Source organism: Haplochromis burtoni, unplaced genomic scaffold (genome assembly GCF_018398535.1).
Source record: "Haplochromis burtoni strain Fernald_Lab_line unplaced genomic scaffold, NCSU_Asbu1 Contig_146, whole genome shotgun sequence".
NCBI classification, from domain to species: Eukaryota; Metazoa; Chordata; class Actinopteri; order Cichliformes; family Cichlidae; genus Haplochromis; species Haplochromis burtoni.
Window position 1 is genome coordinate 1310492 of NW_024582507.1, and position 23729 is coordinate 1334220.

Consider the following 23729-nt stretch of genomic DNA (forward strand, 5'->3'; position numbering starts at 1 on the left):
TGGTGGTGTGTGGGGGTGTAGGCCAGAGGAGGAGGGTGTGGTTAACGGTTCTAGCACTCACAGGAAGCCGTGAGGCAGGGAAAGGGGAAGTGAACCACCCCCACACTGTTCCAAGGTTGTGGCCGTGCTCTCCTCGAGGTCGGAACTAACTGACCTCAGCTTACAACTCCCACCACACCTTTAAACTCTTTAACACACATACACTCACACACACTCACACGCAGAGATGCCCGCAAGATTGGTAGATGATGCACGGTCGCGTACTTTTATACATAATGATTGATTGTTGAACTACATGCCAGTGTTGTGACTGTGCGTTCTACGTTCTATGGTTGTTGTTTTGGGCTTTTTTTTTTACAATGTAGCAAAACACTTAGCCAGCATTTTTATAAATAATTATATTCATAATTGTGTTTTACATCCACGTTGCTGGAGAAAATTGCTGTAAGTAGGATCACAGTGGTGATGTATGACATTTGGCTCTGCAGCTGCAGAGCCGATGATCATCAAAGTATTGCCAGCCATTTTCCAAAGCCTACTACAGGTTACTAGATTGACTACCTCCTACACAATGCACACAATTAAACACAATGAACGCACAGAAAAATATGGAAACCATCTAGCGATACACTGAAAATTAATTGTTACAGGCAATCAATCATAAACATTCATTTGCTTCGTCTATTAAAGAAAAGTTACGCACAGTATAGTTAATGGGAACTTATTAGAATAAGTTTTAAAATAGGTGCCTAAAATGTTAGACACATTGTTATAAATCCACTCTGCATGACTTGATTTGGTCACGAGTCTTATTATGAGAAGATTAAATTTAATGAGATCATATAAAAATTGTAATTTTCATTGTCGATTTTCATCGCAAGGTTAAGTGTATTTTTGAAAAAATACATTATTATAGATTTGAAATCTTTCTTATCATTTTATATACTTTTTATGCCACTATAAATTAACAGGAAATGTGTTTTACTTTATTTTTTGCCCTATACTTTCATGACACGAGCTGACCTAAACCCCTCCTCTGACCCTCAGAGTTCACTGTGTGCCAGCCAGCTCGTCTCACACTTGGCCACCATCTTCTGGCTTTTCATTCCATACACACATTCATTTCCAGCCAAATGACCACCAGCAACATGGCTCAAACTCTTCAACTCTGGTCGGCTGACTCACAGACAGAATGCTGTGGGGGAACACAGGTTAAAGCTAGGCGAGCCAGCAGGAAAACACACACGCATATCCACACACACTCAAAGAATTTTTTCACTAAGGTTATGATTGAATTAAACATTTATTAATAATTCAAATCAACAAAGCCAATTTTACAAAATACAGACAACAAACATAAACACGTTCTCACCTTCAAGATTAATATATGTGTCAGCGTCTGCCAGAGTGACCCTTGTCATCACCAGTGTTCATAACGTTACCTTGGTGACCGCATTTAATCTCCCCAGAGACTTCTATCCCAATCTGACCCTTAACCCGGATGAAAGGAATGTCAGTGAGGTCACACACTCCTCCAGTCCATTTTGTACATGACCATTTGCCTCTGAAGGGATGCTTGCAGAATCAGTATTCAGGGATAATAAAATCTTGCATTTTGCATATTGTCCAGATACATTTACTGCAAAACTCTTCTCTCCTATCCCGCCAATTTATTGGCAGTTTACGTTAAATAAGATTTTAAAACCACCTCCTCCCAAAAATCATGAGAACCCCCGAAAAACAAAAGAATCCTGCTGCTCTTTAATGAAAGTAAAATTGCCAAAAATACAGCTTTTAAAAAGGCACATCAATTTTAATACATCATTGTACGTGAGGAATTTTTCACGCTTTCAGAGGAGTAACATAAAGTGGGAACAGTTGTGCTTTTTATATATATGATATATATATATATATATATATATATAATATAATATATATATATATATATATATATATATATATATATATTATATATATTTATATATATATTATATATATATATTATATATGCAATTGCAGTTGCTGGGATAGTTAAAATAGAGCTAGAAAATACTGTTAGTTTAAAAAGATTTGATCACATGTATTCTGATTTCAATTATAGGTTTTTTTCCCTATAGGTTTTAGATCAAATTACTTATTCATTTCAGTAAATCAGAAGATTATAAAACTATGAAGGCGAGTACATGGTACTGTACATAACTCACAAGAAATACATTTAATGTGGTCATTTTTAAAAGATGTGTGTCCTGGGTCTAAAATATCCTCAGTGCAATTTCCCATTAAAATATTTTTAAGAAATCTTATTTTATTCAAAGTTTTAGAAATGTGCAAAAAAACAAATGAGACATCTCAAGGGAGCAATCTTACAAGCTGAGTGGAGAACGATCTAAAAAATTGGGGGGTTTATTGAATTACAGATTATTAAATTGGGGTACTGCATCTGTAGTAAACACGCTGGAAATGATACAGTGAGTAAATATCTTAACTAATTTAAGAGAAATAAATCCTTTTTAAAGACTTACATATTTCACTGACAGTTTCCAAGTCCAGTTACAATTAATTCATTTTATTTGGGCGTGTTTAGTTTAAAATATTACAATATTTTTTTTATATTGTTGATCGATTACCGTTTCGGTTAAGATTCTGCTTTAAGCAAGATGATTCAGAACGTGCTGAACTACATTTGTGTGCCAAACAGGCAAATAAACTACTGAGTTGGTGCACTGATTTGTCTTCAGGGATATTAGCCACTTTACTCACTGTATCGATTATATAAATCAAAATCAAAGAAAAGGGAACAGTTAGATATTTTTTGTAAAACAGTAATAAATATAATTCTACTTTAGTTACAGATTCAAAGTGTTTTTAATGTTTTTCTACAGAATTGATGACAAAAAATATTAATAATGCAAAAAAGGTAAGTGCGGCCCAATTTTGTTTTTATGAGCTTGTGCAACCCATTTACAATATGCAGGCATCACTTACACTTTGAATATAATTCTCAAGTTTTTTAAAGCATCTTTTACATTTCTCAGCCATGCATTCTCTTTAAAAAAATCGGAGACAACTTGAACGTTAACAGAGATGTCAAGTTGTCGAACAAGAGGAAGATTTTTTGCTTTATCGGAGCAAACAAGATTCTAGATCATTCTGGATCATCAGAGGTGGATTTTTCTTCAGTATTTTAGAAGAGAAAGCACATGCGCTTACATTATTAATAATAAAACATACTGAGAGTATATTTTACTTTGGGTCTAATGCTATTTGACCATATTTGAAAAAAGTGTTTGTCCTCAACATTTAAAGAGCAACGACTACTTCATGAAGACATTAAAACAGAATTACTGAATAGGAACATTTAGATTTGATTAAAATAAACATTCTTAATACAATTTCCACAAGAAGCAACAGCCTCTGGTTTTTGGTTACTGTGTGCATTGCTCCCTCTACTGGTTAATAATTACTGAAAGAAGCTGTTGTATTCTGTAACTCAACATTAATATTATGACAATATATTTCTGTTTGAGGAAAAGTGACCTGTCAAACCATCTTTAATATAGCTCATAATGAACTTAGTAAGGGGTTTCTTTGCTGTTAGATTGCAATATTCCCGTTGAGTTAAGAAAACACGAAGGATCTTTGTGTTTTTCAGTTTTTAGCCATGCAATAAAGAGACATAAAGCTTGTGATTGTCAGCGTCCTCAGCAGGTAATTCAAAATCTTGGTGCGGGAACCAAATTCCAGCACGGTCCAGGAAGGTTTGGGCTCTTTTTGGTGTTCCTTCTCATACTTTGCTGAGGCGAGTTAGCATTTCATGGGCTGACGAACCTGAGATTGAGCCTATAATCACCATTCTCAGGTTGGACAGTCCTTGAAAGGACTACTCAAGATTTAAAGCGGGACCGGATGTGTTGTTCAGGCCGCTCTGCGAGCCGCCGCACGCAGAGTCCACGCTGAAGGCAAATGTGTACAAAAATAAAATTACTTGACAAAGAAAAGATGAGAATGTGTCTATGATAACACTCCACATGTGATTACACATCTGGAAATATACACCTGTTGATGGATATTCTAGTGAGCTGTTTTTCCATAATTCAGAGCCACAAATATCTACTGTATGACCTCGTGGTGGAGAGCTGAAATCATATTTTGCAGCAATAATATTTTGACCACCAACATTTCTAATTGCTCTGAACTAAATATCACCCAAAGGTAGATTTTTTTTCTAAAGCTAAACATAAGAATGTCAGTACAGCAGGTTTATTGATTGGATTCCATTTTGTGGTGTTGTTCTTATTTCCTGCAGGATTATTAAATACATATGAAATAAAATCAAAAAGCAACTCCAAAAGCAAAACCAAACAAAGATCTAATTGAAAATCTAAAAAGTAAATCATTTGTTAGCCACCTGTATAGTTAAAGGGTGTAATTTTGGCGCCACAGGCAACCACCCAGCGAGACTAAAACTGAGAAATTTAAAAAACGCTTGAAAAGCTATTAATGGAAACAACGTCACATTAAGTTTATTGTGGTTACACAATTTAATTCCTTTTCTTGTGATCTATATATGTTATTGTGTTTAAAGCAGCGACGCATACAGCGATTCATCATAGCTCATTTCGGTAGAATACAAGTTTTTAACCTGATGGCAAACACTGCCACAGTGAAAAGCATTCAAACAACATATCTGCCTCACATTTGTGCCATTTTTCTCAGTCAGAAACTCCAGCCATAGATTAACACCACATCTGGCCCCTGTTGTTAGCTAACTTGCACTAAAACCACTCAGAGAGCAATTAAACACTCAGGCAACGGAGCTTAATGCACAAACTAAAACTCATACTAAAAACAACTAAATCACCCTGGCCTGACTTTATGAGGACAGTCCAGTCTCTTAGAATTTTTACTCTCATGATAAACTATGCAGATGGAGAGTGGAGGGGAAGACACACACACACACACAGAGCGAGAGAGTGAAAGGAGAAGGAGGGAGCGAAAGGGAAAGACAATACTTTACCCTCTTCAACAGACTAATCTAAACCCTCTTCACATGATTCAGAAATACTTCATCGTCTGAATTATTCATCCTCTACTCTCCGCATTAAGCTACTGCTCTGTGCTGGCCTACTCACACCATCTCTTCAACATTTACAACCCAGACGCACTCACTGCCAGATAACACTTTAACCAAACAAATAACAACCATGAAAAAAACACGGTTCCTTTCCACGATTTCTCAAGCGTAATTACAACAACTTTGGAAAGTCTCATTGTGTGGAAGAGCTTTCATAGTCTCCTCTGTGCAGTCCTTACCCACATGGCAGACTCCTCAGACCCAGTCAAGCAAGACAGGGAGGCAAGCTTCATCTTCATTCAAAGTCAAGACCAAAAGAAGGCACACAGGAAGAGAGCACAGCAACCTGGAGTTAGAAGCTGGTGACATAAGGATGAAAAAGAAACACAGGTCGCTGAGTTTTAACGGCCACCCCTGCTGTCTCTACCAAGCTGTGACCTCATCATGCTCTGTACTACCAATGGGGATGCAACTCACACACGCACAGACGCACACATAGACACACTACCTTCCTGTTTGTCAGTGCTGGTGGTAAACTTTCCACTGACATCTTCATTCAGAGGACCAATCTGAAGTTTTCAAGCATTTAGTCATGTGGAATAAAACACATCTATGCCGGTTTTTTAAAATACACTTGTCATCATCATGATCAAGCAGCAGAAAGGACCAGATTGTTTCAAATTTAAGCCAGTTTAGCACATTAGCTCATTTCAGAGCCTACTTAACCTTTGCTGAAAACCTTTAAAATCGGCTGATATTTTGAAGAACCAAACAAGTATACAAATGTTGCTGCTCAGCTTCTTGATATTTGTATCTCTTGCATGTCTTTTGACTGTCCTCCTGCCTTCTAAAAAAAAGAAAGAAAGAAAACACGATGCTTCATGTGTGTTGATATCTGCCCAAGAGGCTGCTGATTTGTAATTGTCCATCAGCCTCATGAAATGCACGTCAATCACACTTTACTGCGGCTGACATCTTGACAGCTGTCAGAGTGATAATTATGGAAAGTGATGGAAGATATCAAGGTTACTTTCCATGAGAAGAGGACAACCACAATATCCTTCCTGTTCATTGAGTGTAGGTAATGTGTCTCTCGTTCTCGAAATGTGTTGATAAAGGTAGAAATATTCACCCTGCTTTATGTTTTTGCAGGTGTATTTTAATCAGCCAGAGTGGAGAATATTTTCAGATAAGTCGTGGGAGCTGGCAGAATACTAGATTCTGAAATTCACATTTCGCATAAATAAACTGTGAGCAGTTTAAAAGTTGTATTGCACTTTTATTCAATATTTAAAAAAAAAAGCAAAACAAAACCAAACAAAGTCCCAAAAAGAATTAAAATCAAAACATGCAGATGAGTAAAACCCAATGAGGCTACATAACACAATCGGTTCATACCCGTGCACACTTAATGTACATTAACACATAATTAATATTTAAAGGTGAACAGAACAGATTTACAGTTTCAGTGCAATGTTTTTGTTTTTTCCTTTGTTGTTTTATGAATCCTTTCCTCAAAAAAGCAAATGACTGCGAAAAAATAGAAAATGTTGTTAAACTGAACACTGTGTAATGGTAATTATGGCCCGGTTTATAATATCAGAAGTTTATAGACTTTCCTCAAATAACCCGGACTCGTATACCCGCAAGGATGAAGCGAAGCGCCTCGTGTTTGGCAAACTAAAGCATCATTTTCAGCAAACAGTAAGGAAATGTTAAACAGGCAACGGCATTGACAGATCTCATTCATTTTTAGCGTGACAGTTTAAAGATGAGGCACTATCAGGACTCTTTGTGACCTTTGGATATTTGGAGTTCATATGTCCACAAAAGCCGTTTTTGAACAAACAATCTGATGGGCTGCTGAAAAAAATGAAATAATGGAGGGATAAATTGGGATCTGAGGGACTAAAATAAACACTTCACATAAATGAAGATGACCCATTTTTACTGCAACAAAAAGACGTACGAGTTGCTCGCTGACTGGTCAGGACTATCCATAGTAAAAAAATATGCAAATGAGCGACATTCTGCATAAATACGCACCACAAGTACGCACTTAAAGCCGTATAATGAAAAATGCTTTTCAACATCCTTTTCAACTGGTTAGGTCAGCATCCACAGAGAAGGAAAAGAGTGAACCAGTGAGCTAAAAAAAAAAAAGAGAGAGACAAAAAAAAATACACCTACACATTTTCCGATTGAATGGTCCTTCAGAAAGTGCTCATGGCGATGGAAGTTGAGCAACATGAGTTCATGTTCTGATTTTACTTTTGTGAAAGTTGTGAGGAAGGTGCGTGGTAAAAAATAACCTTAAAAAGTTTACTTCTTTTTTTTCTTTCTTTTCCTTTTATGTCACATGCAATTTCACATTCAGTTGTGTCGTCCACAGTACATGGTTTAAGGCTAGAAAAATCTTTTCAGAACATTTCTGCAGAAGTCGATAGAGATTGTCACAATTTAAGTGCTAAAACGCTCTGACCTTATTACATTCTGTACAAATAAAAATATATTTAACACAAATTTAAATAACATTATTTAAAAAAAACCAAACAGATACAAATAAGCAACATTTTTCTTCTCTTTAGTCTCTTTTTTTTCAACAGCAGCCATACGGGGGCAAATGGTATGTCTTCATATCGTCCAGGAGCACAGCCCTGACTCTCAAAAAGTAAGTCAACTGACAGCAATTGATTTAGTAACTGGGCTCATCCATGTCTTCATCACTCCAGTCAGGCGGTGCGTCTGTTCCAAAATACCGATCTCCAAAGTTTCCTAAAAAACAACAATAAACGACATCGATAAAAAATATAAATACAGTGCTACAATGCTTATTTTTACATTTCAATGACTTTAAAACTGTCCTGTCCTTCCTGCTTCCTCAGCATTGCTCACCTATTCCAGGTATGATGTGAAAGAGATCGTTGACTTTCTTGTCGACAGCCGTGGTGATGATTTTGACCTGCGGGAACGCGTAAGCAACAGAATGGACTCCCATTTCAGCCATGAGCAAAGAAACCAGCAGGATCTTGTCCTCTTGAACATCATGATCCTGAAATTGAAAACACAACTGTGAAAAATGATCTACATGTGCAATGCAATTCATTTGCACAGGAGGCACTGGCATTGTTGTGAACAACTGGGTGCACCCACCAGCAGGACTCGCACGGCCATCATGGCAGCAGCTCCAGTGGACACAGTGCAGTCCATTAGAATCACGTGGTCCTCACTGATGTCTTTCGGTAGACGAAGATAATGGAGCTAAAATTGTGCACAGACAGGATGTGGCTTCACGCTAAAATGTGACACATATGACCTGCATCTATATATATACATATAGAAAACCTCTAATATTACAAACAACTGCTTCATGGCAAACTAGGCCAAAGGAGGTTACTGTGAAAATGTGTAAATGTAAAAACTCATATAACCAAAATTGTTTTTGGTTATAGGTTTTTGATAGCATGTGACATTAATGTGGTTTATTACCTCTGGCTCTCCAGTGTCCTGGTTGGTCTGGATGAGGATCTTGCCGATGCGGACGTCTTTGCATACGGCCCTCAGAGCCGGCTCCATGGTCTCCCCGGCTCTCAGGATGGACACCCCTGTGATCTAAAGCAAAACAAAGAGGGGTACAAAAATTAAGCAGAGGTTAATTGCATCAATTTAGTTTCGAGACAAAACTCTTCAGAATGTTTTTCTTTTTTTCTCAATTAAAAATAACGCACAGAGAATATAGCAGGAAGCAAATGGAGTTCACTCACCCTCTTTCCGTGGAAAGTCTTGCCTTCGTAATCCTCTCCCTGGGGGGTCTGCACTATGTGGACCTGAGGTAATATTAAAAATCATAAGAGCTTTAGAACGATGCTATAGTCTACCACAGTAAGGAAAATATACTGTGACAAGCTACAGTGAATGCTGAATTGTCGGTCACGTGCATTTGTGAAATGCACACTGAATGTTGCGATGAAGATATGGAAACTTTCCACTGTGGTGACTTGATAAGTTTCCATACTCATGTGGCAGGCCAATACAGTATGTCTATCTGATTTTCTTTGTAGAAGACAGATGGGGAGATTCTTTTTTCCATTTATCAGTGCCTTTTCAGATTTTTCCCCATTTCAGGGCCACACACTGTAGCACGGTCTCTGTGTGCGACTTGTCAGCATCTTTCTATTGAGTGGTTATCTCATGCTTTCTTTCTCCTACAACTCTCTCTATCTGTGGTAGTTTTCCAATTGTTTAATGCCCTCCTTGGTATAAAGAACGTAACTTAATTAAGATAGAGTGTAATACAATACTTGAATTGAACCGTTTTTGTGTTTGTGTTTGGGACCTGTGAGGGGAGGAAGGAGAGGGCTCGCTCAATCAGCAGCCGCATCAACCTCTTAGAGTAAAAGATGAACTCATCGCGACTGGTCTCCTTGTTTCTAGATGTGATGGTCGAGAAAAGAAGGATCGAAGGTTTATTTGGCAGCTTTCCACCGTCCAGGTTTCCATGAAAACAAATGCAGTTATTAACGGAACAACAATGTGCTTTCTTAGCTTTTACCTGATGATGGTGTGCATGCCCCTGACTTGAGGTGTGCTCTCCAGAACGCTGAGGGTCTGGGGGAGGGGTTGGGCCTGGTGTGCAGAAGCCAGGGCTGCCCTGTAACCACGGCAACAAATAGTAGCGCGGGGGTGGTACACGCCGAGAGCAGCGGAAAAGAGAAAAGATGGACAGACGCATGAGTGCAACACGTGAAAGCCAGTGCAATTAAGTCTGCTCTGCACGCATGTGTACAGTATGTGCAAGGTCATACACACACACACACGTGCACATACACACTTTAACACACACACACAGACCTGTGTGTGCATGCAAAAACAGATAAATAAATAACACAAAAAAACCCCACACAAATAATTTTTCAATAGCAGTTAGAGTAAAGTTGATAATGGCAGTGTACCCACTGTAATGGGAGTGCTTGGGAAGAAACACACACACAAAATTGCAGCGCACACAGGGCCAGTTTTGAGTATTTCAGTGGAAAATAACAACACCACAGAGACCGTGATAATGGAAAAATAGATTAATTTGAAAATTATAATTATACAGATACAAATAAAAGATTTAAATGTGCAATATAAACACATGCATAATTAGTTTCCCATGGTAGGGCTGCACTTCTAATATTTCCCCATGTTTGCATGAATAAATATTAGTTCTGAATGCCTTGTTAGCCTCGCTCTACCTTGGACTTGAGGGGAATAGACACGCTTTTACAAATTCTCAGTGATGCAGTGTTGTTCACACTAGACTGACTGCAATGCCACTGAGATACACATTAGCCAGATGCAAAGAAAAGAGAAATCATAGCATGTCTGCTCACATATCCCAGCGAAGTTTCCTCTATGGGGAGGGTTTTTTTCACAACAGAGCGGACACAGATAAACAAAAAAAACAAACCAAAAAAACAACAACAACAGATAAGAGGAAGAAAAATGAGAAAAGACATAAAATCAGGTGGATGAAAAGATTATCGAGAACAGTGAAAAGTGTGACAGCCAGAATTGCAAATGTCAAAAGTCCTTGAACTAAATGACATCAAAATTTAATAGTAATAATAATAATAATAATAATAATAATAATAATAATAATAATGCAATGAGAAAAAGAAACCAACCAAGTGTTAGCTCCGATTTTGATATCTGTACCCATGCATCCCTTGCGTGTATGCGTGGGAGGTGCACAAACTATCGTGTGGCTGTCACTCTTACACTGTGTAGAACAGTAGAAGTTGGTATTTCAGCTCACAGGCCCCAGCACATCCTGTGTCTAAAGACAGACACCAAGCTCACTTCCTCTCTCTCTCTGTCTCAGATACTGTGGCCGACATTCAATGGAAAAACTCAGCGCTTTGTAGTAGGGTATTGGAAACTTTTTCTGTGGCTGAGGTATGCGATAGTCAACAATAACTGTAGCAAGAGCTTCCTCTCTCTCGTTTTCAGTTGTAGTCACTCTCTCTCTTATTCTTGCTGCTGCTGAAAGGAGGGGTCAGTGACTTGACTCATTGGTGTATTTTTAGACACAGAAGGCAGGAAGAGTGTGAGTTGTCATTTCTTTAAAAGGTAGAGAGAAGGAAAACCAACACCTTTACACTGAATGCTGGCTGCACTACACCACTTTCAAACTTCTTATCAGAGTGCAGCTTTTAAATGTTGACAGCAGTTTTCGCACATTTTGATCCACTTCTTCTTATTCTGAGGTGGTGTGGACCGAGTCTTAACCGTGTATTATGTCCCCACTGACAGAGCACTAATTAGCCATATTTGGTTGGGTACAAGATACAAGAATGCCGCCTGGTGACGTGTCATGGCAGCCAGCACGTCGGTGGAAGGTAGAGGTTGGTTTTGCTCTCTTCTGATTTGACATTTATTCTCGCTCTCCCAGTAAAAAAGCTGGTGCAGCAGGGGAACTGGGCAGATGTTGAGGAGAGAACGATATAAAGGATAAAGGCCACTCTACCTGACGCTGAGTTCCCGCTGCAAGCAATGGAGGGATTTGGTGATGAGGGGGAGAGAGTGAGAGAGCAGTCCATCAGCAGCATATGTGTTACAGTGTGTGTATGTTGTGAGGGAACAAAGCAAACTGCACAGTAGGACAAAGTGCTCCGACAGCCAAGAGCGTGCCTTTGGTGACCAGTGATTAGTGCATGTTGCACAGCTAATCCCAAAGTGCGTCTAACAGGCCATCAATCGACATTGTGTATGACAAGTATGAAGATAGGGTGTCTTATAAGGCTGTGTGACTAATGCTGCATAATTATGTATTAGGATGTAATGTTTCCACTGTGATTACATTTATTCCTAAACTAAATGCCTGGAGATTAGTTTGGTTTGAATTAATGCAGGACAAATAACCACAGCAAGAAGTTAATATGGTTAAAACACTGAAACCTATTTCTGTCAGCAAGCTCCACCTGACATATTTTCTTTATTTGAGGAAGCTACTTTCAGCTGCTCCCTTATTCACAAGGGGTCACCACAGTGGGGAGCTCTGCATTAGCCGGATGTCCTTCCCCAAAGGGATTTGAGTCTCCTCCAAGGGTCTAACCAGGGATTGTTTGTTTGTGTAAATCACTAAACCACAGAACCACACATATATCCCATATTTAAAGGGCTATATTCATATTCATTCTTCTTCTTAAGTATGAAATGATAAGAAAACAGAAACAGAAGCCCTGTTTTCATAGAGCACATTTCAGAAAACATCATTTAGCCTTCTTGCTTTAAGTGCTTTGGCAGTAGATTCAGAAAATGACTAATAATTAAACACTTTTTAAAATCTTGTCAAGTTTTTTGAGTGTTCAAATAAACACATAAGAGAAGAAAAAAGTAGAAGATAAAAAAACAAAGCAATTTAAAATTTATGTTCTCTGAACCAAATAACTACAGTTTGTTACTGTTACTAGGAAAGTTAGCAAAACCAAAACCAGTTTAGAACAGTTTTTTCCATTGAGTGTTAATGATTAAACCTTTCCCCAAAGCACTTACAGACATTCAGCCTCAGTAAAGTTTCTTTCCACTAGAGGGGGTGATCTGCCTTGAAATTACAGGCACATACTGAAGGGGAGCCTGCACATACACCCTCTTATGAATGCAATAACATAACTAGATGTACTGACCCGGAGGCCATCAAGAAAAAGGACAAATGAAAGGTTATAATTCTCCCCCCAAATTAACTATTTAAGTGGCATGACAGATTTTCTGCGTGTGTATTTATATTTATGTCTGTAAGCATGACCTCACTTACCTCCTCCAACTGACTGTGAACATGCTGTACGATCAAGTCGATTGCCACCATGTTGCCACCTCCTGACCGGAAAAAAAAAGAAAGCATAAAAACGATGCTTTAATTTTAAATCTTTTTAGGATTGTTGCTGCTATACTGAACATGTACATGAAAGTATGTTGGTATATACTCACCACGTGGCACCACGATATCAGCCAGTCGCATGGTAGGCTCAATGTATTGTTCAAAAGCTGGCTTAACAAACTTGTTATACTGCTTGATGACCCCCTCGATATCTCGGCCCCTTTCTGTAATGTCCCTCCTCAATCGGCGCACCAGGCGGATGTCAGAGTCTGTGTCCACAAAGATCTTCATGTCCAGCAACTGGAAAAACAAGTTGATTAGATCAACACAAAGTAATATAAGACACATTCACAAACAGATGACATGAAAATAGCGAGCTTAAAATACCAAACTGTATTCAAATTTGTATTTTTAAAGGGTTATTGTGAAAGCCTGCAAGAAATTCTAGAAAAAAATTGAATGAATGAATGAATGAAAGATCTGACAGCAAAAAATATTTCTGGCAATGTCAATGTAAGTATAGATGAAAAATGAATGAATATTAGATAACTAATGAAAATGTTTGCTTCTCTTTTGCTTACAAGGACTTCTGATTTTAACAGACCTTTAAAGGAAAAAACTCATTAACTTTACTGTGTTGCAGTTGATACTGCAGTTATTCAGAACCATTACGTCTTTTAAATCGATGACACTTAACAATTGAAAAACAAACCTGTCAGCGCCCTCAAGTGGACAAACTATGTACTGCAGATATTTTTTTCTTATCTTTAAATCAATATTCACTTCTCTGCACATATTAGCTGACACACAGTGCATACAAACATATCAGGCTTTTCAATCTATTTACTTATCTTGGGCTATCATGCATATGCTGAATCTATTTTAAAAACCTGCAAATCTTGTCTATGTACACAACATGGGAAAAATAAACAGCTACCTCTTGTTTAATAAAGACCTCTTACACCACTTGTATGTGTTTTCTAAGAGTGTTTTTTTTATTAGGTAATACATATTTTTGACAACAAAGCTGACAGTAGGACCTTGTATTGGTTTGTTCAGGGCTAATGACCTTCTCTTACCTGCAACAGTTCTTTATCTGCAAAGGCCATGATTCCCTCAAAGATGATAACACTGGCTCCATAAACTGTTTTCTGGGGCAGAGACATGTACATGTAATAACACAATAAAATTTACATACCAAAAATGAGAACGAGGGCATTAAAGCACTACACATTAAGTGTGCATGTATTCCAACAATCGTTGTAAGCTCTCAAACTGACTTGCCTCACTAATGTGTGAATGTCTGTGTGTGATAGGATAAAGAGAAGTAAACAGATATCACAATAGCGATCTGTCGGAGACCATCTGGAGATGTACAGCTTTACAATGCAGCTAAATCTATAGAAAAGAGGATTAAAACCTTCTTCGGTAAACAAAAAGGAGGGATTATATGCAAAAATGACAAGCTACTTAATAACTTAAAAATACAAAGCCAAATGTTTGGGTCTGTGCATTCATCCTTACCCAGTCCTTTTGTCTCCCGTGAGTTGTAAAGTCATACACAGGGATTTTCACGCTCTTGCCCTGTTTGAGTTTGCGCAAGGTGTGTGTCAGCAAATCAAAGTCAAAGGCATCTGGGTGGTCAAAGTTATAGTCGTTACTGGCAGCCATTGCCTGCTGCTCTGGGGACAGGACCTGAGGATTGCCATGATACTGAAGTTAGAGTATGTCACCACTGCATGCTGCTTTTCAATGCTACAAAATTTCCTGAGAAAATGGCATGAACACATATTAATATTTGCATATCAAAAGAAAAATCTCTTAGTCAAGTAACATTACACACGTGTTTTGCAGTAAAACAAATGATGCATTCACAAATAATAACGCAAAAACACTTTGGCACAGATTGCTGATCGAGAGCAGAGAAGTTTGGGGACCTAAATTTAGGAGGACATCATGTGCCACAGTGACGTCCGTACGAGGTGGTATGTGCACGCACGTATCTGTCCTTTGGGTGGTTGAACATTAAAAACCCAGTCCTGGTATTTGGCAGTTAATGAACAGCAACACTCCCTTCTCAAATGAACTGGTAACATATTTATGTAATAAACCAATGTTATACTGGAAAAAAGCAAAATATAAAAATGCATAGATTAACTGAAAATAAATGGCAATCTTTTGTAAAATGTGGTGAGCAGACCACCACTTGCTGAGGGCTACAGCGGCACTGGTCACTGGTAAATCCCTCCAACTCTGCACAGTCTGATCTGCCGCTGTCAGATTTTGACAGGATTACACAACTAGAGAGTGGGTGGAGGTGTAGAGGGGGCAAGAATGATGGCTGTTGCCACACTGTTCACTACATCTCTTTTTCTCTCCCCCTAACACCCATCACTGTGTTTTCATCCTTGTTTTCACTGCCTCCTTATATTTTATCTACTCTGTTTCTTCTCTCTCTCTAATCAAAACCTCTTTTTCTCATTTTCCTTCTGGGATCCAAAGGAAATCTTTTCTTTTCTCTTTCACCCTGTTTCCTGCACTCAGTCTCGCTTTTCTTTAGCCTTCCTTTATGCCCCTGGGTGGTTAACAGCCATTCAAGACAAAAGTGATAAGAACAGAGTTTCTTGGACCTATCACATGTCTTATTTATAACTCTAAACACTTATTTAGACATGCAGCAACATTTAAAAATTCAGATAACTTTTAACAACTTCACAGATACAGTGACAAATGTATCACTGCATGCAAAAGGACATATACGGTTTTGTAGACACCACAGAAATACCTTGTAAAAAGAGTCCATTGAGAGTAGAACAACCCAGGGTACATCTAAAGCTTCTATGATTTTCCTTGCTACAGTTGTCTTTCCTGAAGCGCTGCCACCACACAGGCCTGAAATTAAAAATTGACAAACAGCCATTGAGTAATAACTTCCTTCCAGTTAAATTACAAAAACAAAAGAATTTAGGCAAGTTGACATGGTCAAGATGACCTGCAGACTTTCAAAAAGTTCATCAGAATTGGGAAGAAAGTTGAAATGACTAATAGGTGTGGTTTTACTGTAATTATTTCACAAACTGCTTATCTACTGGGATTTTCCCACACAACCATCTCTAGATTTTACAGAGGATGACCCAAAAACAGAAAATCTGATGCTACAGTTTCCAGGGGTCAACAAAACTGGAAAAAAGGAAATTGGAAAAACATCTGCTGTGACGTTCAGATGGCAGAGTCAGAGGTTTTAAGAGCTTAAGGCTACCTTGGAGTGAATAAATGCGTGATGTTAGGGGAACTGTTGAATCTATTATCTGTTATGGTATCACTACATGGTTTGAAAACCTTTCTGTCAAGCTCAGATCCCAAATTCAAAATCTGATTCAAAGATAGTTAAAATTACTACGGACAAAAATGACATCCTTTGTAATGATTATGAGTTGATGTCTTCAGGAAAAAGGTACAAAACTGTGAGTTGGAGTTACATTTTCTCTGTGAGTGTTTGCATATGTGTGTTATTTTACATGATGTGTTTCCCTCGCTTGTCCAAGGTAAATTTGTCCCCAGAGGACAATAGAGGCTAATCTAATCTAACCACCCTGCCTTCAGGGCGGTGTAATGATTTTCTTGACAAACTTTGGACTCCTTAGTAGCGACTTGAGCAATGTTTAAATGCCACAGTCCAAGTATTGTTACTGACCATGTTCATGTGGTCACATTTTCCAGCAGGAAAATGTGCCATGTTACAAATCTCAACTCATCTCAAAGTGGATCCTTAAACATGACAAGGAGTTACTCAAATGGCCTCCACAGTCACAGATCGATGCAAGAGAGAAAACACCTTTGAGATGTGCAGCCAACAAATCTGCAGTAACTGTGTGATGCTGTCATGTCAATAAAAAAAACAAGCGCTTTGAGTGCTGAGGTAAAGTAGCGCTATATAAGAATCAGTCCATGTCAATGTGGACAAAAATCTCTGAGCAATGTTTCCAGTACTTTTTTCAATCTATGTCATGAATTAAGGCTGTTCTGAAGGCCAAAGGAGATCCAACCTGGTACCAGCAAGGTGGCCCTAATAAAGTGTTTGGTAAGTGTACCTTCACTTGGTGCAAACATGCTATCAGTAGTTTGACTAGTTTGGCAAGACTTGTTTCAGTGCATTGTGAGGTTGCTTTAGGCTATTTTAAAAAGGCATGCAGAAACAGAGCCAATAACATTCTTCAACATAAACGTTCTCTTTATTCCTATTTTTCACAAAGTCTCTCACACATTAGTTCAGCACTTCCTGATAGCAGGGCACACCCATCTTTAACATACTTGGATGGATCTGCTTTGCTCCATCCAGTGAGAAATTGTGAGTTAATGCCCTTTATCACTAGTATAGCAGAGCTTTCCTGTATTTAAAAACACTCTGCCAAAGAGGAAACTCTCCAGTTTGTGAAAAACAACTAATTTTAACCAGTGCATCTCTATCTGGGTTTAGGTTTCTCAAGCTTTTTTCTTCATAAAATGGTCAAATACGCCAAGAAAATGCCTTACCTTACCTTAAATAAGGTAATGACAACTTTGTGCCACAACTATATGGGAAGAAATTATGCTAATGTGTGCATTCCCTGAGTTTTCTAAACATTAAAAATGTTCACTTATACAAAGTACAAGGTTAGTTTATAAACAATTATTCATTAGTTTCCTAAATTTAAAGGTACAATCCGAACATATTTATAATACTTTAGATGAAAACTCACCACTTAACCTAAGCTGGGGCTCTGACAGTTCATAGATCTTTATGATATCTAAATGTCAAACACAGAAAGTCATTCTTCTTACCAATGACAAATGCCTCTTTGGACTGTGTTCCATGCTCGTTGTACCAGGGTGGGCGACCAGCAGTGTAGATTGTTCGTTTGGAGGTGCGTAGCAGAGGAGGCTCTGACTTACACTGGCTGGTTGTCCTTTTCCTGGGCGAGAGGCCTGTGCTTACCGAGGGGAGGAGACGGTCGAGTGACCCCTCGCCACCTCCACTGCAGATGAGAAACATGGCATTACTCTCTGGTACACAGGAATCAACTTTCCTTCTTGTCACTGCATTTTTCTGGGTTTCATAAAACCTTTTGCGTAGCAGTATAACGCCAACATTCTCCATCATCACATCTTCTCCACCTGTATATAGTAAGACACACTGAACCCGAATGTGCTGTGTCATGATTTCAACTTCTAACATCGGTGAGCGTTCATGGAAAGGTAACGAGGTAAAACAACAGAATCAAGGCAATAACATACCAATGTAATATACAGGATCAGTCCCACTGAAATGGCAATCTCTTATTTGGTATAGCCTTGTTGTCCCCTTGTATCTAATGCCCGGTGACACATTAGACACACAGAGACAGACATTGTTTGTGGCATGTAACCATGCAATGGATGAACAGATTGACTAAAGAAAGGCGGCCCAGTTAGTTACCAACAAAACAGCAGTGTAGCATTTTCCCTCCTGTCACTGGTTAATTTTTCAACCTGTCAACTTTGTCCAGTCTTGTCCAGTGTAACTGCTGCAGGTACTAATGTACAGATGGTATAATATATTACATCTAAAGCTCCCCATAACCATAAGAGAATTATAGAGTCAAAGTGATGGATTGTGTTTTCATAGTCCATTGTATTTTACCAATTGAAAGGATCAGGTATCCGCCACTGGAAAGACAGCATGCTAGAAAAGCAGGTGGTTACAGTACCTAAAAACACCTACAGAACATGTTAGAAGTGGAGAAATGTTGATTCAACTAATCGAATAGTCCTGTGATCAGTTTTACGAGCGAAAAGATTGCTGGAAGAATGTGCCATCACAACCAGCAAGATAAAAAGGCCCTCATAAACAAATGACAACAAGCCAATTCAAAACAGGTACAAGGCGAGCGAGGCATGGAGCGAATTTGCATTGACTTATTCAAACTACACCTGATGGTCTCTCATCTGTTCTATAAGATAGAAGAAATTAAGAAAGAAATTTATGTAATACCCATTGCAAGAGTTTTGTGTCTAAACTGCAAAGAGCTGCACATATGGGCTACTCTTTCACTATTGTAAGTTACTTAACCTATAATGACTAAGTTTAATGTTGTGCCTTTACAAATCATTCGGCAGTTGTGAGTAACTGGAATTCAGAGCAGAGAAAAAACTTGGTACAAAGAACTGGTCGAGCAGATTGGTGAGCAACCTCTCTATTACTTCCTCTAAAACAACAGCCTCACTTCTCTTACATAACTCTATTTTGTCAGCGTCTCAAGAATCTGCTGTGCCGCTGACGTTTGATAAACAAAATATTGCTTTTTTAGGAAAATGCCACTCGATTAGCGAAGCAATCTAAAGTCGCTCAACGATTGCCGCCCACAATCATCATGAAAACAACTGCTGCGTTCATTGTTTAACAAATACAACGTAACATCTGTGTGCGGTATGCCTAACTGAGCAACAGTTGGAACACTTACTGCATTATCCGAGCCATCCACACTTCACCCAGTGAAGACTGTAAAAAGCCAGCGGCCATAACTATAGCGGCGTTTGTAATAAACAAGTCTTAGATCTTCCTCTGTTTTCCAGTCAACTGTCAGGCTCCACACATTTATATAGGTCATATACCTGCCCAGGTGGACTGCCAGGAGCTCAGAAGAGGAGCAAACAAGAGAGAACAAAGATTTATCTTATCTCACCAGGGTCACCTGGTTAGAGGGAGCCAGGGAGCAGAGTGGGAGACTGCTGAGAGCGTGCGCGGGACATAGCTCACTGAAGTATGGTTATCAGTTAAAACCCAACTAGTGTGCAATAAAAGATTAGCTTAGCTGACTGTGCTGAATCATGTCCTTGTTCTGTGGTTACACTTACAGTACCCAGTGCTTCAAAACATTACATGAATGCACCTTTGTGATAAGAAGTTATAGTGTGGGGTACCTGAGAAGGCCCTTATGAAGCAGACATCTAAGCCTTATGGGCAGCAGATTGAAGGATAATATTAGCAGCAAATCAAGACGCAACGTCACATCTAATGTCAGTAAAGCGACATGTTTTTCTTTACTTTCTCCACAATGGCTCACACAAAGAGTAAATTAACACAACCTAGCTGCATAAAGTGACTACTGTTTCACATCAGCTTGTTCATTTGTCCAACAAGATTTCATAAAAAACGAGTATGTACAAGTACGTAACACTACTGTAATGTCAGTGTAAAATTCTCAGTTTAAAAAAAACTTTACGGTTCCTCACATCACGTTTGCACTTAAAAGGTGCCACATTTCCTAAAGTATGTAGACAAAAACCTAGAAGGTATAAACAAGTGAGCTTCGACTTGGAGTTGTCTTTCCTGTTTATCCAGACTTTTAAAAGCATTAGCTGTACACATTTTAAGGACATTTAAACTACAGACAGGAATAAAGTTGCCCAGGTCACCTAAGGAGTACATTAAAGGAAATAAAATGCACTTACCTGCCATCAGATCTTAGCGTCCAACAGCCAGATATTCTAGCTCCTGAGTAAGCTGGTAGAGTGTTCATAACTGGGAAGCTTCCAGTGTTTGTACTCCAAAAGTTGTGTTTTAAACCTATACTATTGTCAGCCGGTATACTCAGTGTACATATTCATATGCACTCAAACACACACTTAACAGCGCTCCTCTCTGGAGCATCACATCCAGAGAGGTGGCGACAGAAGGTGGTTAATATACATGGGAATCGGCTTGGATGAGAAACGAAACTTTAAACATTTGCTTAGCTTTCTATTTCTTCCATTCTCTCAACAGAGCGAGAGAGAAGGCACTGCAGCTTGGTAGAGGAGGCGCACTCAGTGTGAAACTACAGCACAGCATTTCCCTCCTCTTTCACTAACTCGCTGCTCCTCCCATTAGACGCCCAGCCAACAAACATAAGAGGATAACCTGCCCTCCAGATTATGTTCATTAGGGTGTATTAATAGCACCGGGTTAGAACCAGACCACACCACTCCTGGTACACACACGCACACACCCACATATATAAACACACACAGACACATGCCAAGCTTGGGTCATCTGTCTTTGGCAGTCAGTGTCGCAGTATGTGGCCGGAGGTGAAAGAGGAACCAGAAGAGAGCGACAAGAGAAGAAACAAACTAGAGGGTGGAAAAAAAACAACCCAAAACAAGACAAAACAAAGAAATAAATAACAAGAGTGCGGCGCAGTCACACAGCCAGCGATTATTCTCCTCTGATGTTGATGCAGTTGGCTGAATTCACAACAGAGACGCCTCAGGCTGTGTTGGGGAGGTGAAGAGAAATTGAAGGGGGTGCGGGGATGACAGAGGGGAAGGGTAGAGGGGAGCTGATGTGCTTTTACCCTGTGGGGACATACAGTGCCTCTGTGTGCCTTATACCGAGTCTAGAGATGTCAGCACCACAGCAAACACACACACACACGCCCGAAGAGCAAAGTCCCCTCCCTGTTTTCACTCACAGTGAAGACTGGGGAATAAACAGCATGATGAAACCCAACACTACCACTGCTGCTCTATCAGCTGACGGTCTGGGGAACAGCCCTGGGAAACGCACACAGACACACACACACATGCACGCCATTCCACTCCTCCCTAGCCACAACTTGTACAGACAAACAAATCATTATGCTCAGAGTTCAGAGGAGATGGACTAATTGCTTTTCAGTGCACAGAAAAACAATCAAGCAGCTTAGAGAAGCTACTAGATATAATACAAAGCAACATGAAAGCTTTTCCAAATATTTTGGAACATGGATTCTGACCAGACTTCATTTCTCTTTATTCACTTTTTTATATTATACAGGGGACCAACAGGGGAAAGAGAATTGAGTGTTCTCCTCTAATCTGAACTGTAATGGTTTGGTAGTGTCACTGTCGCTTTAATCTTCATCGAGAGGACAGCTGCAGAGCAAGAAAGCCACATCGAAACAAGAAGCCTGAACTGGTTTCTATGCCAAACATTCAGCCATCTCGCTATGGCGACAGTGATGCACAGGAGGCTTACAAAGTCTCGGCTGCAATAACACTTAACATAAAACTAATACTGTAAACACACTATAATATAAGCTAAACGTATTAGTAACAGCATGTAATGCTGACTTTACTTACTAATTTTAAAAAAATCAAATATATTCAGTGATAAAGGGAGGTTGCAGTGCATAGAACCTTTGCCTTGCAGAGCTCTTGACTGGCCCGGTACTGCCTCAATTAACAGTTTATGGTGCCTCTGTGTTAGGTTATAGTTTAGTGACCAACTGAGTTCTGTCATACAACTATATTAATATCAGCGGTCATACATTTAATAATGTGAGTATAACTTTAAAGCCTGCGAGCCACTAAGGTTGACGTCTAGAAGAGCAGGAACTTCTCTCAGCGGACACACCAATACGATACCGCCCTCTTGTGGAATAACGAGGTATTGAACATCTAAGGCAGACCAGCAGCTGACAAACAACTGGACCAAGTGCTTCAGCTTGAGTCTTAGTCACCTAACCCAAATGTTATTCTGTTCCGTTACCTTATATATCCCATAGGAAGATGACATTTGCCAGAAATACCCGCTTTACTCACGCCGCAGTACCTCCAGAAAACACCAAGGCGCGTGCTTTCCACCTCTGCTAAAAGAAAGCTCTCTTAGTCCACTTTCTCTGCTTTAAGCTAGCTCTCCAATTCTCTCTAGCGATTCCCATTACACGTTAAAATAGGTGAGCATGTTTCAGTTAACAGTGGCTGCTTGGTAAAGACGTGTTTGATGTGATTTCTTCGCTTCAGAAGATTACAATGAAGTAAAGCTACGAGGCAACCTCGTGTAAAATAAGATGACAGATCGTAAAGCCAAAGAGAGGGAGAGAGAGTGGACAAAACGAGAGACTCAAAAAGCAGGCCTCGGGTTTATTATATTTATAATAAACTAATAATTATACTGTAACTTCTAGACTGCTGTTACATTTATCAGGCGTATTATATATTAATTACTGTACCACTGGGACGTACAGTGTAACAGGTCGTGTTTCCGTAAAGATGCTTAACCCAACTGCCAGGATAAGATGAAAAAAAAATGCATCCAGTAACGTCATAATAATGTACTATAATACCAAAGGTTTCCGAAGCAATCTACAAACTCTATACCTGTTCGATACAGAGGAAGTTTTCGCTTCGCTGTCCATCGTTGAGCGCCTGTCTTCCACGCTAACCACAGACATTTCTGCCCTGTTGACAATCAGGTGTTAAGAGCGCAGTCACAGCTGAGGCATCATGGGACTTGTATTTCTTCAGTGGAATCTCTTTCAGCTTCGCGGCTGCACTTGGACTTCAAGCCCCAGAATGCACGTGATCCGTTTTTTCTATTCACAATAAACAGCATGTACTTTTATTTTAAGCTTACAGGGCCTTTTACAGGCCACGTGTAGGTGGGAGTGGAGATAAATCTTTTTAGTCAGTTTTTAAATTTTAGTTTTGCTTCATAATCTCTCTCCAAATCTAAATAACTTTACAGTGCTGTGTCTTGAGCCACTCCTATGTCCTTATATTTTGCTTCCAAGAAACCAGACTTTCTGGTAATTTTTTAAAGCAGTCTTGAGCAATAGTTCTCTTAAAGTCTTTTAAATGATTTTCAGTCCAGTTCTTGTACCTTAACATTTTCAGAAGAATGTTATTTGTTTGTTAAACCACTTAACACTGACCTACTAATGGAAAACAAACAAACAAAACAACAAAAAATCACCTATATCAAGGAATGAACCAGTGTTGTGACAGCACTTTGTTCAGTGTCTGTTGTGTTTC

General features: G+C 39.2%; 1 protein-coding gene across 7 annotated transcripts; it reads right to left on the reverse strand.

Moving 5' to 3' along the window:
• Window positions 1-1978: 1978 nt before the first annotated feature.
• On the reverse strand, window positions 1979-23209 carry uckl1b (uridine-cytidine kinase 1-like 1b). Of its 7 annotated transcripts, none has more exons than XM_005931819.2 (16): window positions 23076-23209; window positions 17757-17950; window positions 15721-15827; window positions 14460-14630; window positions 14015-14086; window positions 13046-13235; window positions 12873-12934; window positions 10450-10469; window positions 9627-9725; window positions 9411-9504; window positions 8839-8901; window positions 8564-8686; window positions 8228-8335; window positions 7970-8126; window positions 5314-7849; window positions 1979-3953 (listed from the first exon to the last, which is right to left on the reverse strand). In XM_005931819.2, the coding sequence occupies exons 1-15, from the start codon at window positions 23147-23149 to the stop codon at window positions 7770-7772; spliced, it is 1614 nt and encodes a 537-aa protein (XP_005931881.1). In that variant the 5' UTR covers window positions 23150-23209; the 3' UTR covers window positions 1979-3953; window positions 5314-7769. The 7 variants fall into 7 exon arrangements, with proteins under 7 accessions (XP_005931881.1, XP_005931883.1, XP_005931884.1 ...); XM_005931821.3 differs by lacking the exon at window positions 23076-23209 and adding an exon at window positions 20406-23069; XM_005931822.3 differs by lacking the exons at window positions 10450-10469; window positions 23076-23209 and adding exons at window positions 11586-11602; window positions 20406-23069.
• Between the last annotated feature and the right edge of the window lie 520 nt (window positions 23210-23729).

Excerpts from the sequence above, each read along its gene's own strand:
- uckl1b (XM_042224674.1), bottom strand. The coding sequence starts at position 18,150 with ATGTTAGAAGTTGAAATCATGACACAGCACATTCGGGTTCAGTGTGTC. Across the intron at positions 8,687-8,838 it reads AGACTTTCCACGGAAAGAGG|ATCACAGGGGTGTCCATCCT; the intron begins GTGAGTGAACTC and ends GTTTTGCTTTAG. Across the intron at positions 8,336-8,563 it reads AGGACACTGGAGAGCCAGAG|CTCCATTATCTTCGTCTACC; the intron begins GTAATAAACCAC and ends GCACAATTTTAG.